The sequence below is a fragment of the Pleurodeles waltl genome, chromosome 3_1 (assembly GCF_031143425.1).
Source record: "Pleurodeles waltl isolate 20211129_DDA chromosome 3_1, aPleWal1.hap1.20221129, whole genome shotgun sequence".
Taxonomy (NCBI): domain Eukaryota; kingdom Metazoa; phylum Chordata; class Amphibia; order Caudata; family Salamandridae; genus Pleurodeles; species Pleurodeles waltl.
The window spans coordinates 376,906,018-376,920,146 of NC_090440.1; the positions used below are offsets into that span (position 1 = coordinate 376,906,018).

General features: G+C 47.1%; 1 protein-coding gene across 1 annotated transcript in view; it reads left to right on the forward strand.

Annotated features, from left to right (window-relative positions):
• Positions 1 to 14,129, forward strand: part of TM6SF1 (transmembrane 6 superfamily member 1) — a 546,630-nt gene that overhangs the window by 237,777 nt on the left and 294,724 nt on the right. The window contains exon 7 of the mRNA XM_069222564.1: positions 13,917 to 14,021. Within this exon, the coding sequence (XP_069078665.1) occupies positions 13,917 to 14,021 (105 nt within the window). The remainder of the gene's footprint in view (positions 1 to 13,916; positions 14,022 to 14,129) is intronic.

Here is a 14,129-nt window from a genome sequence, read left to right on the forward strand (position 1 = left end):
GATAGATGAAAAGTCGGGTTAGGAGTTTACAACGCGATCAGCTCTAACATGAGCAAACGCGAGACCCGTTGCATTGAAAATGCTTGTTCTTTTTGTCCTCCATTATGACACTACAGAATCACTATAATGTCTTGTGAGAGGTATATTGTTATATATATATATATATATATATATATATATATATATATATATATATATATATATATATATATGTTGGACTTTTTGCCTTACGCAGGGTCATCCCCAGTCTTTTTGCCTCCTTCCTCCTTATTTTTCTGACCTCTCGCTGTTGGCTCTAGGACTCTGAGCACTTCATCACTGCTGACCAGTGCTAAAGTGCAGGTGCTCTCCCATCTAAAGTTGGTATGATTGGCTTATACCTAATTGGCATATTTAATTTACCTATAAGTCCCTTGTACAGTGGTATCTCTATACCCAGGGCCTGTAAATTAAATACTACTAGTGGGCCTACAGCGCTGCTTGCGCCACCCACTGAAGTAGACTTTTAAACCTGTCTCAGGCCTGCTAGCGCAGGGCCTGTGTACGCAGTTTTCTGCCACAGGGACCTGGCATCTAAACGTACTTGCCAGGCCCAGGACTCCCCTTTTACTACATGTAAGTCACCCCTAAGGTACGCCCCAGCTAGCCTTATGGGCAGGGTGCCATGTATGTAGAAAGGCAGGACATGTGCCATATTGCATGGCCTGTCCTGGTAGTGACAAACAGCCTAACTTAGTGTCTCACTGCTGTGAGTGCTGCCTTCTCATAGGATTGCATTAGAAATCCCCTGCCTTATGTGTAAGGGGTATTGTCTGATTTATGAGGGGTAGCGTAGGCGTGTTTGGTATGGTTGTGATGGTGATAATAAATACTGCTTACTGGTGTGGGTGTATTTTTTATTACTATCACAGAAATGCCATTTCTTGAAAGTGCGCATTTATCTGGACTTATGACTCTGGTGTTTTGCAGCTTGACTCCAATCCACGTCTGGGCAGAGTGACAGTTGGGGCTTTGTGCATACTTTTCAGACAGCCTGTACACAGGGAGGGTGGAGGTGTCACAGAGGTGCATCTACATACTGAATAGTCTTCCTGGGCTGAGAGAAGGGAGAGGCGGGGCACACCTACATTTGTAAAGGCTGTGCCCTGGCCTCACACAATAGGGTTGTTAACCCCCCACTGATGTTTGGAGCCTGTGCTGAAAGGAGAGAGGGGGCACTCCCAGAACCAGTTGTAACTGGCTCAAAACTCCTCTCCCTACCATTGTAAAACACTGTAAGAACTGACTATACGTACAGGGGAATTTTCCCCACAATTTGGAGACTCTTGGAATCATCTTGGAACTGGACACCAAAGGCTAAAAGGACTCACCAGGAACCGCCATGGACTGCTGCTGCTGTGCTGACCTGTGACCTGCCTGGTCACTGTGAAGGACTTGCCACTTGCTGCCTTTCCCTTGTGCTGGCCTGTAGCTGGGCCCTCCACCTGAGGACCTTGTCTTAAGATTCTGCTCCCCAGGGGCAGGGTGCTGTGGCCCCTGACCCCTGCATCCATTTCTTCACGAGGGGTGCTTCTTCGTGGTTGCGGCTGCCATAGCGCTGATTGCAGCGCGCTTATGGAGCCTTGGGAGCTCGTAGGCTCCTTGCTGCATTGTGCCCCTTTAAATAAGATCACCGCAGCAGCCCGGAAAGCTGGACGAACACTCGCGCACCGCATCGGGTGCAGGCGAGTGTCTGCTCGGGCCCCAGGAGGGGTCTGATCTTCTTGTGGCTTCACGGCAGGACCAGGGGAAGGCGCGGGGAGTGCCCCCTTCCCCCTGCCCTCTGCGTTAGGAGCAGGACGCTCCTTTTCTGCTGTTAGGTAAAACGGGCATTATTGTGGGCCCCCCCTTGCTAGAAAAGCCAGTGGAGGCCCGGGGTGGGGGGCCCCCAGAGATCGCGGGTCCTGGGTGGGGCCTGTCATTAAAACGGAGAGGGTGCGTGGTGCCCCCCTCCTGCCCTAAGTTGTTTTTGCTGGCTTTGGCCCCCCTCGTGAGGTTCGGTTGAGGCTCTGGGGGGCCCCCATGTCGCCCTCCTCTGACCCTAGAGTATAAGGGAGGCCCCCGTTTTGTGCATAGGAGCGCCGGGCCCCATTGTTCGCCTTCTAGGCACTGGAGGTGGCTTCATCCAACCAGGTACTGTTTAAAGGACCAATATAATTGCAATCCAAAGTTCTTTCTACAGACTTTTGTTCGATTCATATATTACCTACCTGCGTTTGATGTTTTTACATATGTGTATGCAAATGTTCCTTTTATGGACATGCTTGCTAATATGTTTTTCTAACTTGCCATATGTTTTCTAATGTTCCTACTATGGGCATTTTATGATATTCTTATGACAAGTGCTGTGATGTAATAACGTGTTTTCCTGACTACTGCTTATGTTGCAGAATACTGAGTAACCTGTGTGTTATGTGTGACTACTGCTAGGTTGCAGAGTAACTAATGTGTAACGTTCTGACAACTGCTAAGGTAGCAGGATAGTACTGATATGTGATGCTTGGTCTGATAATTGCCTTGTGTACAATACAGTATATTTTCATATATTCTGGTGTTGTGTTTCCTTTGTAGTGGGGATATTGCATCACGTGTGTTGTGTGTGTTGTGTGTGTTGTGCAAACGCTTTACACATTGCCTCTGGGTTAAGCCTGACTGCTCGTGCCAAGCTACCAAGGGGGTGAGCAGGGGTTATCTTGGACGTGTAACTCCCTTGCCCTGACTAGAGTGGGTAAGTTCTGCCTGGCTGAGGTGCATACCCTAGCCAACCAGAAACCCCATTTCTAACATTGGAGGCAGCGATGGGATGGGACTTGCGCTTGCACAATACCATTGTGACTCATTATTTCACTACAAGGATTGCGTTTAGACCATCACATGTTTGCTTCTCTTAACTTTCTCTCTTTGGTCATTTTTCCTGTTTTCAGTTCTCACGCTTGGGTACTGTGGTTGTCACATTTGAGTTATTTGTACCTTTTCAAGATGGGGCTTACCTTTGATTTAGAGGACCCGCCGTTTTACACGCAGGAGGAATTAGAGGGGTTCTGTAGAGAGAGAGGGCTGCCTGTAGAAGGGGACCTCAGGAGATCTCTGAATTTCTTTGAAAGGTTTGTGACATATACCCAGGGAGGGAGTGTTCTTCGGGGGTACCCAGAGGATCCTGAGTGTAGCGAGGGTTCCCAATGGGAGGGCTCCCAGACCTCATCCCTAGAGAGTGGTAGAGAGACTGATCAGGAGGGTGAGAATGACCGGTTGGGGACGCCAGTTGACAGGGAAGGCCCCAGTGATAGGGAGTCCCTTGCTGGGTCCAGTGTAAGAAGCAGGGCTACCTCTCATTCCTTGACGCCTTGTGAGCTAAGAGATAGGCGGGAAGAGAGGGACCTGAAGTTGCAGTTAGCGCGCCTAGCTGTTGAGGAGAGAAGGGCTGAGGTAGAGAAGGCCTTAGTACAGGAGAGAATGGCAGAGGCAGAGAGGGCCTTTGCCAGATAAAGACTCGCTCTAGAGGGCAGTCTGAAGGTTCTGGACTCACCAACGCTGCAGGTGGAGTCCAGTGGTGGCAGCAATGTACAGTGCTGTAGCAAAGATGTTCCTCACATACCCATAGATCTGGTACCTAGGTTCCAAGAGGGGGGTGACATACGTCAGTGGTTAAAGGAATATGAGAGGGCTCTGGTAGAGCGCAGGATCCCTGAGAAGGATTGGGGAACTTGCCTAGGGAGCTTTATTCCTGAGGAGGGGAGGGATGCCCTACTGACTCTAGAAGAGAGTGACAGGGAGGGGAACTCTGCTGTAAAGAATGCACTGATTGTGAAGTATGGTTTTTCCCCTGAGGAATACAGAAAAAGGTTTTGGGGTGGTAAGAAACTGTCCCACCAGTCTTGGGAGGAGTTTGTGGAGGATTGCTGCATTTCACTAGATGGATGGGTGAACGGTAGCACAGTAAACAGTTTTTAAGGGCTGTTTAATCTGATTGTCAGAGAGCACCTGCTTCGTTGTTGTTTTTCAGAGTTACACCAACACTTGTCAGTGTGTGAGCTCTCTGACCCCAGGGAGCTTGCAAAGGAGGCAGACTTCTGGTTGCGTACCAGAGGGTCTGGTGTGGCATTAGGGGGTGTTCCTAATGAGAGTGGTCTAGGTGTTTCCCAACCAGGTGTGGTGGGAAAGGCTTGTGCCCCATGTAGGTCCCAGTGTATTGGGGCAGGTAAGGCACCCCATGTCCAGTCTCAGAGGAGAGGGAATGGGGTTGGGCTGAGGCCCAGGGTACCCGAGCTCCAGTCCCAGGTCCTGGAGGGTTCCATGAGTGAACGCCAGGAGGTGAGCCTAGCCTGTGCTGTAGGGCCAGCTGTTCAGAAGGATCCCATTTTGTCATTAGGACTTGGGCGGGTGGCTGGTGATAGCGTTCTGCCGGTCCTGGTGTCTGGTAGTCTCGCTCTACAGCGGAGGAGGCGGAAATCCAGGCATAGGGTTGAGAGGGGGCTGCGGGCCCCAGTGGAGAACCTGGAGGGTCAGGGGTCAGCTCTGAGAACAGAGCCCCCCAGGAATGACCTTGGTGAGACCATTTCTGGGCTGGGGGGGATCCAGACTCTGTCAGATGGGCAGAGGTCAGGAGACCTGCGCCAGCCAGACTCATGTGTGGCCCTTGGGGAAGGTGTTTCCCTGGTGGGGGGTAGGTGTGCCCCCCCAGGAAGCCCTGGTGCGCCAGGCAATGATTCAACCGCAGGGTGGTGACTCTGGGTTGGATGATCAGGTTCAGGGGGTAAACTCTGACCTGATGGGGAGTAGGTGTGCTCCCAAGGAAGTCCTGGTGTGCCAGGCAGTGGTTCAACCGCAGGGTAGTGACTCTGGGTTGGATTGACAGATTCAGGGGGTAAGCTCTGATCTGGTAGGGGGTAGGTGTGCTCCCAAGGAAGTCCTGGTTCGCTGGGCAGTGCTCCAGTCTAAGGGTGTCGTCCCTGGACTAGATAGACAGGTTCAGGGGGTAAACTCTGACCTGGCTGGGGGGACGGTTAGTGTGCTCACCTCCGCGTGTGAAACTTCTGATAGCTTCTCCCAAGGTGGGGAGACGCAGGACTCTGGAAGTGGGATTCAGGGAGGGGGAAGCCCGCCCCGGACCCCAGTGCAACCCAAGGGTGTCGTCCCTAGGTTGGGTGGTCAGTCGCCAGGCAGTGATCCTGGGCTGGCGAGAGAGTTGTGCAGGGCTGCTGTACCCAGCACCCTGGCAAGTGTGGATTCTGGTGATACCCCTCCTAGGAGAGGAGGGCGGGATCCTAGACGGAGGGGTAGAGGGAGGAGAGCCTCGCCTCTATCCCCTGTAGAACCTATGGGTGCGGACCCTAGGTTGGTGGATCAGTGGCAGGGTAGAGCCCCTGAACTGATTGGAAATGGAGTGGAGACAGGTTGCTTTGCACCTAGGGCTACTGCCCCCCACTCGTTATGGTTTCAGAGACCAGAGGCTCCTAGATGGCCTGGTGCCTGGTTCTGGTCATTGGCAGCTAGAGAACCCCCGTGGGTTGGTCTAGGCTGCCTGGGAAGCATTGACAGAGAGATCCAAGTGGAGTCAGGAAGGCGTAGAACTGGAACATGCCCCTCCTGTTGTGGGCCTGGGTCCTTGTTCTATCGCCCCAATCAGGGAAGTACCTCAAGGTATTGATTGTTCTCCCCTGGCTTTTGGCTGGTAGGGGGTTGTGTTGGACTTTTTCCCTTATGCAGGGTCATCCCCAGTCTTTTTGCCTCCTTCCTCCTGGTTTTTCTGACCTCTCGCTGTTGGCTCTAGGACTCTGAGCACTTCATCACTGCTGACCAGTGCTAAAGTGCAGGTGCTCTCCCATCTAAAGTTGGTATGATTGGCTTATACCTAATTGGCATATTTAATTTACCTATAAGTTCCCGCGTGCAGCGGCCCGGGAAGCTGGATGAACACTCGCGCACCGCATCGGGTGCAGGCGAGTGTCTGCTCGGGCCCCAGGAGGGGTCTGATCTTCTTGTGGCTTCACGGCAGGACCAGGGGAAGGCGCGGGGAGTGCCCCCTGGCCTCTGCGTTAGGAGCAGGACGCTCCTTTTCTGCTGTTAGGTAAAACGGGCATTATTGTGGGCACCCCCCTTGGTGGAAGAGCCAGTGGAGGCCCAGGGGGGCCCCCAGAGATCGCGGGTCCCAGGAGGGGCCTGTCATTAAACCGGAGGGGGTGCGTAGTGCCCCCCCTCCTGCCCTAAGTTGTTTTTGCTGGCTTTGGCCCCCATCGTGAGGGCCGGTTGAGGCCCTGGGGGGCCCCCAGTAATCACGGTCCCCTTAGGGGCCTGTCTATAAAAGAGAGGAGGTGCATGTTACCCTCCTCTGACCCTAGAGTATAAGGGAGGCCCCCGTTTTGCACATAGGAGCGCTGGGGCCCCATTGTTCGCCTTCTAGGCACTGGAGATGCCTTCATCCAACCAGGTACTGTTTAAAGGACCAATATAGTTGCAATCCAAAGTTCTTTCTACAGACTTTTGTTTGATTCATATATTACCTACCTGCGTTTGATGTTTTTACATATGTGTATGCAAATGTTCCTTTTATGGACATGCTTGCTAGTATGTTTTTCTAACTTGCCATATGTTTTCTAATGTTCCTACTATGGGCATTTTATGATATTCTTATGACAAGTGCTGTGATGTAATAACGTGCTTTCCTGACTACTGCTTATGTTGCAGAATACTGAGTAACCTGTGTGTTATGTGTGACTACTGCTAGGTTGCAGAGTAACTAATGTGTAACGTTCTGACAACTGCTAAGGTAGCAGGATAGTACTGATATGTGATGTTTGGTCTGATAATTGCCTTGTGTACAATACAGTATATTTTCATATAATCTGGTGTTGTGTTTCCTTTGTGGTGGGGATATTACGTCACGTGTGTTGTGTGTGTTGTGCAAACGCTTTACACATTGCCTCTGGGTTAAGCCTGACTGCTCGTGCCAAGCTACCAAGGGGGTGAGCAGGGGTTATCTTGGACGTGTAACTCCCTTGCCCTGACTAGAGTGGGTAAGTTCTGCCTGGCTGAGGTGCATACCCTAGCCAACTAGAAACCCCATTTCTAACAATATATATATATATATATATATATATATATATATATATATATATATATATATATATATATATATGTGAAGCACCTTGCTTAGTCTCCTGATCCTTGTACAGACTCTTAGCTTTTATATTAATGTTATTTCCTTCTCATGTCCCTTATATCACGATTTCTAGTTCTATATAATATAGGTTAAGAGCGTGTTCTGTAGACAATATCATCTTGTGTATTCTGGTGCCACCTGCAAATATATATTTTGTGCCTCGTCTTTATGCACATCAACTTTAATGAAAACGTGGTATGAACCAAAAAAAACAGATCAGATGCTTGAACATGAACTAGGATATGCATTTTAATGGCTCTGAGCACACACTGAATAATAAATGCACAGTCTCGACACAGGGTCAAGCCATATTGCTCCGCGCAGATAACTCGCTGCCTTGCATCACTAGGCAGTGTGGTGTTAGATTTGAATAAGTAGGTATACGTCATTCATTGCAACCTCTGATATTGCTAGTACTGAGATTGCTGGTGGAAATATAATAAAACTGACTGGCTGGCGCAACTGGAAGCAAAATGTGTTCACATCCGAGGCAAACACACGCCAAGCTCAACAATTACTTTGGGTCATTTCAGTTGCAGAAGTGAGGAAGGCGAACCTTTGCTGGCTGTGAACAATCGTCCATTGTGCTGGGCTGGCTGCAGCTAAGGCCAGATGTAAGGGTGGCACCCCCAAAAACAGGAAGCAGTTCTATTTCTAAGTTGGCTCAATGTTTTTACTTGTACCATTGTCATCACTGCACTCGTTTATTACAATAGAAACAGTCGGATAAGGCCATTCACTGGCTGTCTTAGCAGGCCAACACCTGCAGCCTGTGCAGGACCTGTTGGGGTTCAGTGCAGCACTGGGACTGGGCGCCAGCACATCAGTGCGTCCTTGTCTCTGCAGACACCTACATTAGTGCAGCAAGTTGGTTCCACCACCTTAGGCGCCAAACCGCATGTGGGCTAGAATTATTTTTATAATTTGACAATTTCTTCAAACTGTTGGTGCGCGCACTGTGCACGCAGTACTGCTTTTCAGCATGCACTGTTGTCGTATACGGGTGTAAGATGAGACTGAATCTCGACGCTCTGTCACTGGTCCTTTCATTGCTTAAAACGATTAAAAAAAACTGATAATGTTTAGAAACACATCGGCAGTTTTTTTTTTTAACTTAATAGGCCACAAGTAAACCGCAATAGTTGTATGGCATGTGTTACACTTTCAGCCATTTCTCGGTATTTAGCTAACAATGTTGTGCATTATAGGATATGTAGTTTCTCTTTTCACAATTTACGTATGGATTTTAAGATCCCAGTAAGCTAAGTGCTGTTAGCTAAACATCCACGACTGCCTGAAAGTATTGTACAGCGTAGAGCCACTTGGCTGATAAGAAACTCCCGTTCACAACGCTTTGAGAGCTAAAACATTGATTCACATCACCTATTAAAACAGTCATTTTCTTAATGTTGCCCCCGTAGGTAAAATACAGGTAGAGGCAGAGGAATGAACCCCTCTCCCTCACAGAATAGGCACACAGCGTGTGGATCAAGAACAAAAGTTTCCATTGTTCACAAAATAGGTGCAAATCAGACAGAAAGGGTATAACAGCGAAGCTGGGGCAGCAGCGCTAGCTTCTCTCCTTCACAGAACAGGAACAGCACAGACATCAGCAAAGTAGGCTTCTTTTATTCTTTCTATTCTTTCCCGAGGTTCAGAATAGCAACAGTGATGGAAGCTCCTGTCCCTCACTGAATATGTACAGCTGAGTGATAAGCGGCACATAGGTTTCACAGACCTGTGCTTTCAGTGCTTAATCCGCTGCCCCGAGTGTGCTGCTGGATGAAACAATGAATGAACGTGTGAGTGCTGCTGCAGACACTCACATTCAGTTGTTATTCTTTTTCAGAAAACTTGAAATCACTTTCTCACTTCTGTGTTCACCTGTTATAATGTAAGCGATTGAAGTGTGCAGGAAAATAACGTGATTTCTAGGGGCATAAGATGACCCAAAAAAGGAATCCATCTGCATTTTATACATCTACTAAAAAAGGCATCTTGCTTAAATGATGGTGCATGTGAAAATAGTGCTGCAGGATGAAAGCCCTGTAAACGTCTCAGTACTGAGATATCATCCCTGTGATCGCCTAAAGAATGAGATATCAGCACAAGGTTCACTTCACAATGAGGTGTCTTGGGTAAATCCTTGATTTCTCAGTAGTTGGATAGCAGTGTTAGAAATGGGGTCTTTGGTTGACAGTCAGGTTACCCCCTGTTCAAGCAAAGACCCTCATTCTAGTCAGGGTAAAAGAGAATCACCCTCAGCTAACCCCTGCTTACCCCCTTGGTAGCTTGGCAGAGCAGTAGGCTTAACTTCAGAGTGCTAGGTATAAAGTATTTGTACCAATACACACAGTAACTTAATGAAAACACTACAAAATGACACAACACCAGTTTAGAAAAATAGGAAATATTTATCTAAACAAAACAAGACCGAAACGACAAAAACCCAACATACACAAGTCAAGTTATGAATTTTTAAAGATTAAACTCAAAAATAGCACTTAGAAACACAAAATGTTTCAATGAGGTGTTAACACGGCGTCGTGACGGAGTCGTTCCCAACAAGCCGACACCAGCGGCGCCAGACACAGAGTCATGTAGACCCCCAAGTACAGTACCTTTGGTGAAGATTGAAAACAAGTCGATGCGCGAAGTCGGGGATCGCGGCATCTGTGCGAAACTTTGAATCCGCTCACTTTGAGTGGCGTTGGTCACGACGTGGTGCAGCGACTTCCACAGAGTTGCGGACTTCAGTGGGGCTGCAGCGGCGTCGGGCCTGCGAAGGTCGTCACGTTCCAGCGAAGATCACTGAGTCAGTTGCAGGCAGCGGTACCGGATTCAGCAGCGGCACCGGTCCGAAGTCGTCCGAAGTCGATTTCCTTGGATTTCCACCAGCTTTCCTTTCAAGGGCGCAGGGACTGGATAGGGCACCACTTGTCAGAGCATGAGTCTCTCCAGAGACTCCAGGTGCTGGCAGAGAGAAGTCTTTGCTGTCCCTGAGACTTCAAACAACAGGAGGCAAGCTCTAAATCAAGCCCTTGGAGATTCCTTCACAAGATGGAAGGCACACAAAGTCCAGTCTTTGCCCTCTTACTCTGGCAGAAGCAGCAACTGCAGGATAGCTCCATAAAGCACAGTCACAGGCAGGGCAGCACTTTTCCTCAGCTCTTCAGCTCTTCTCCAGGCAGAGGTTCCTCTTGATGTCCAGAAGTGATCTAAAGTCTGTGGTTTTGGGTGCCCTTCTTATACCCAATTTTGCCTTTGAAGTAGGCCTACTTCAAAGTAAAGTCTCTTGTGAATGTGAAATCCTGCCTTGCCCAGGCCAGGCCCCAGACACTCACTAGGGGCTCGGAGACGGCATTGTGTGAGGACAGGCACAGCCCTTTCAGGTGTACGTGACCACTCCTCTCTTCCCTCCTAGCACAGATGGCTCATCAGGAAATGCAGACTACACCCCAGCTCCCTTTGTGTCACTGTCTAGTGTGAGGTGCAACCAGCCCAACTGTCAAACTGACCCAGACAGGGAATCCACAAACAGGCAAAGGCACAGAAATGGTATAAGCAAGAAAATGCTCACTTTCTAAAAGTGGCATTTTCAATCACACAATCTCAAAATCCACTTTACTAAAAGATGTATTTTTAAATTGTGAGCTCAGAGAACGCAAACTCCACATGTCCATCCACTCCCAAAGGGAATCTACACTTTAATCAGATTTAAAGGTAGCCCCAATGTTAACCTATGAGAGGGACAGGCCTTGCAACAGTGAAAAACGAATTTAGCAATATTTTACTGCCAGGACATATAAAACACATTACTATATGCCCTACCATAACCATACACTGCACCCTGCCCTTGGGGCTACCTAGGGCCTACCTTAGGGGTGTCTGACATGTAAGAAAAGGGAAGGTTTAGGCCTGGCAAGTGGATACAATTCCAAGTTTAATTCACAGTTAAAACTGCTCACACAGACACTGCAATGGCAGGTCGAAGACATGATTACAGAGCTACTTATGTGGGTGGCACAACCAGTGCTGCAGCCCCACTAGTAGCATTTGATTTACAGGCCCTGGCACCTCTAGTGCACTTTACTAGGGACTTACTAGTAATTCAAATATGCCAATCATGGATAAACCAATTACATAAAATTTTCTACAGAGAGCATATGCACTGGTTAGCAGTGGTAAAGTGCTCAGAGTTCAAAAGCCAAAAGCCACAGGTCAGAAAAAATAGGAGGCAGGAGGCAAAAAGATTGGGGATGACCTTGCATAAGAAAAAAAAGTCCAACACCAAGTATGATGCAGGCCCGGATATATGATTATGGGAAGAGTCTAAGCACAAAGTATAAGTGAAAATGGAGGGCAAGTAAGCATAGAGATTATTGTTAGAGCCACGTGAATGTCTCAATATTGAGACAGCAAAAACCGTGGCATTGGAAGATCTCCGGAAACGTCTCTAAGGTGGATTATGCGAGCTTGGTGTGGCTGTTTGATTACTTGATAAGCAGTGCGCAGTCAGACTAGAATTCCTTCTAAAGACTATTGTAGATATGCCCGTCTTGGAGCTGGTATAGTGGTGTATGTTCGCTTAGGATAAACTTGCATTTTCAGAGCTTTTAGTCAAGAAATGCCATTATCATGTGGGGCTCTATGAATGCATAAGTACTTGAATATCCGTGCAGATCAGCAATAAAATGCATTGTGCCATTGTCTCAGCATTGCGTGTGGACGGTGCAGATCAGTGTAAGAGATACATTCTCTAAATTTCTCCCTTGGATCTGTACTACAGTAAGGATGCACTGTCCCGGTTTGTGGCAAATCTTTAACTAGGAACTTTATTTTCTTATGCATGCCAATGTTTATTGATTTTATTCTGCACAACATGAGAACAAAATTTGAGTTATAGTTCCGTGCTTAGCTTTGCACTAATTCGGTGATCACATTTGAAACTTCATCTCCTAATCCATTAATATGAATTTGACCCACCAGAACGAAAAGACACTTCAAAAAGCATTGTCAAAGTCAAAAGGACTCGTCTTTCCGTGGCATCACTCAATATTTTGGCTTTGCCAATGATTTTTGTCAATGCTATTCTGCATCAACAAAAAGAAAAAAAAGGAAAAAATGATTGTTTGCTGATGTGGAACAGCGCCGAAAAGGGAAGCTGCAGAGAGATGACTCATTCGCATGCATGCAGCACCACGCACGTTTGTGTCACGATGGGGCAATTGTTTTTACATAATTTTACCATTCAAAAACGATGAACATCAATCTTGTAGTTAAATTAATGGAAAGAAATGCCACAAAAACCAGCTGCTAGCCGTACTAAAAAAAGGAACATTGTTAAAAACCGAATGCAAGAGTATTTGCGTACTTGCAATTTTCAGTGAAGCTTCATGCACAGCGCTGTGTTCGGCTGCGCTTCCAACCAACCTTCACTTCATGAGCAGAAATAGCCCACGTCAGGGCATTTAGCACTTCGGTACATGTATTCCCACATGGGCCTGAGACACCATGGCAGACTCAGATCCACATGGGCCATTCAGCAGCTTGACAGGTGCTGCTCTGCATTGGCCATTCAGCAAGGTGCAGACCAGTGAGGCACATGGCACTAGGGATATAGGGATTGATAGGATGCAGCCTTTTGCCTCTTAATTTAGTTCCGAAGAAGCCAAGCCCCAGTTGCAAATAGAGAAGGGCAGCAGGCAGATTAATAGGGTTAGCCGAGCCAGGGTTGAGCCAAGGGTCTGACTTGTATCTAAGAGTCTGTTCACGACATACCCATGAAAACGTTTGGCATGTAGAAGCGTTTCACTGAGGTACAGCAGATCATATTGACATTTCTTAAAAGTGCGAATTTTTAGAAACATTCATGGCTTGCCCGACTATGACAATGCTGTTAATGAACTAAGAGGTCAAGTCCGTAGTCACGTGAACCTTCAACGTGGTCTGAGTTCTTATTACAGATGGAGCAACATTATAGTCTATTAAATCAAACATAAGAGGTGATTGTAAGGTGCACATCCTGACCTCAGATATTTAAAAGTGTGCTGATATGTTATGATAAAAAAGGAGGCTCTGTGAAATAAATTTGCCAAGAATCCTATATTTTGGACAACCAGAAAAGCCAGTATTGATTCCAGGTTATCTGGTTTTATCTTTTGAAATTTGGCCACCAGGTGGGAATCTTTGCCACTCTCTCTATTGTTTACACCCAGGTCACTATTTTGTCTTACATTCTTGGCTCGGTACGAGAAAACTCGACACAGAAATCACCATCTATTCATCTCATTGTCCAAGAATCTGAAGCAGCACCGGGGTACTACAATCCAGAATTAGAAATGCTGTCCTGCCAGTGCTTAAATTTCATTTTCCGACTTTCTTTGAGCAAGTCTGGTTCATAAAAGGGACAAGAAAGCACTATAGAAATGCAATACAAAGAGTGCAATGCAATACAGTACAGTGGGTGGTGCCACAGATAGGAGTTTGAGGATTAATGGGGTGTTTCTTTCATTGCTTAGTGATCAGTTGTAGATTAAAATCCAAAGAGGTAATTTTTTTTTTTTTAAGTAATGCAAGATAGAGGGTTGCAATTATCTTTATGATATTATTTCCCAACTCTTTACAAATACATATGTTTATTTGAAACGCTTGTGCAGTTAACATCAAAATGCATATGTTTGGAAACATATACACACTTTACCTGTATTGTTTTTAGGTGGTGCAAGAAGTTCAGAAAAGGGGATTGTTAAGAAGACCAGTTGATCTAATGTTGGCTATCTACCTAATATTTGCAACTGCTTTCTGCATATTCCGAGGCATGGTAAGTGAAAATTGCATAGTCTGTTTTCCATATCCACAGTGAATTGCCATTTGAATTCAAAATAAACTCAGGTCTAAAATTGTTAGTATAGCTTCAGTAATTTAGCAC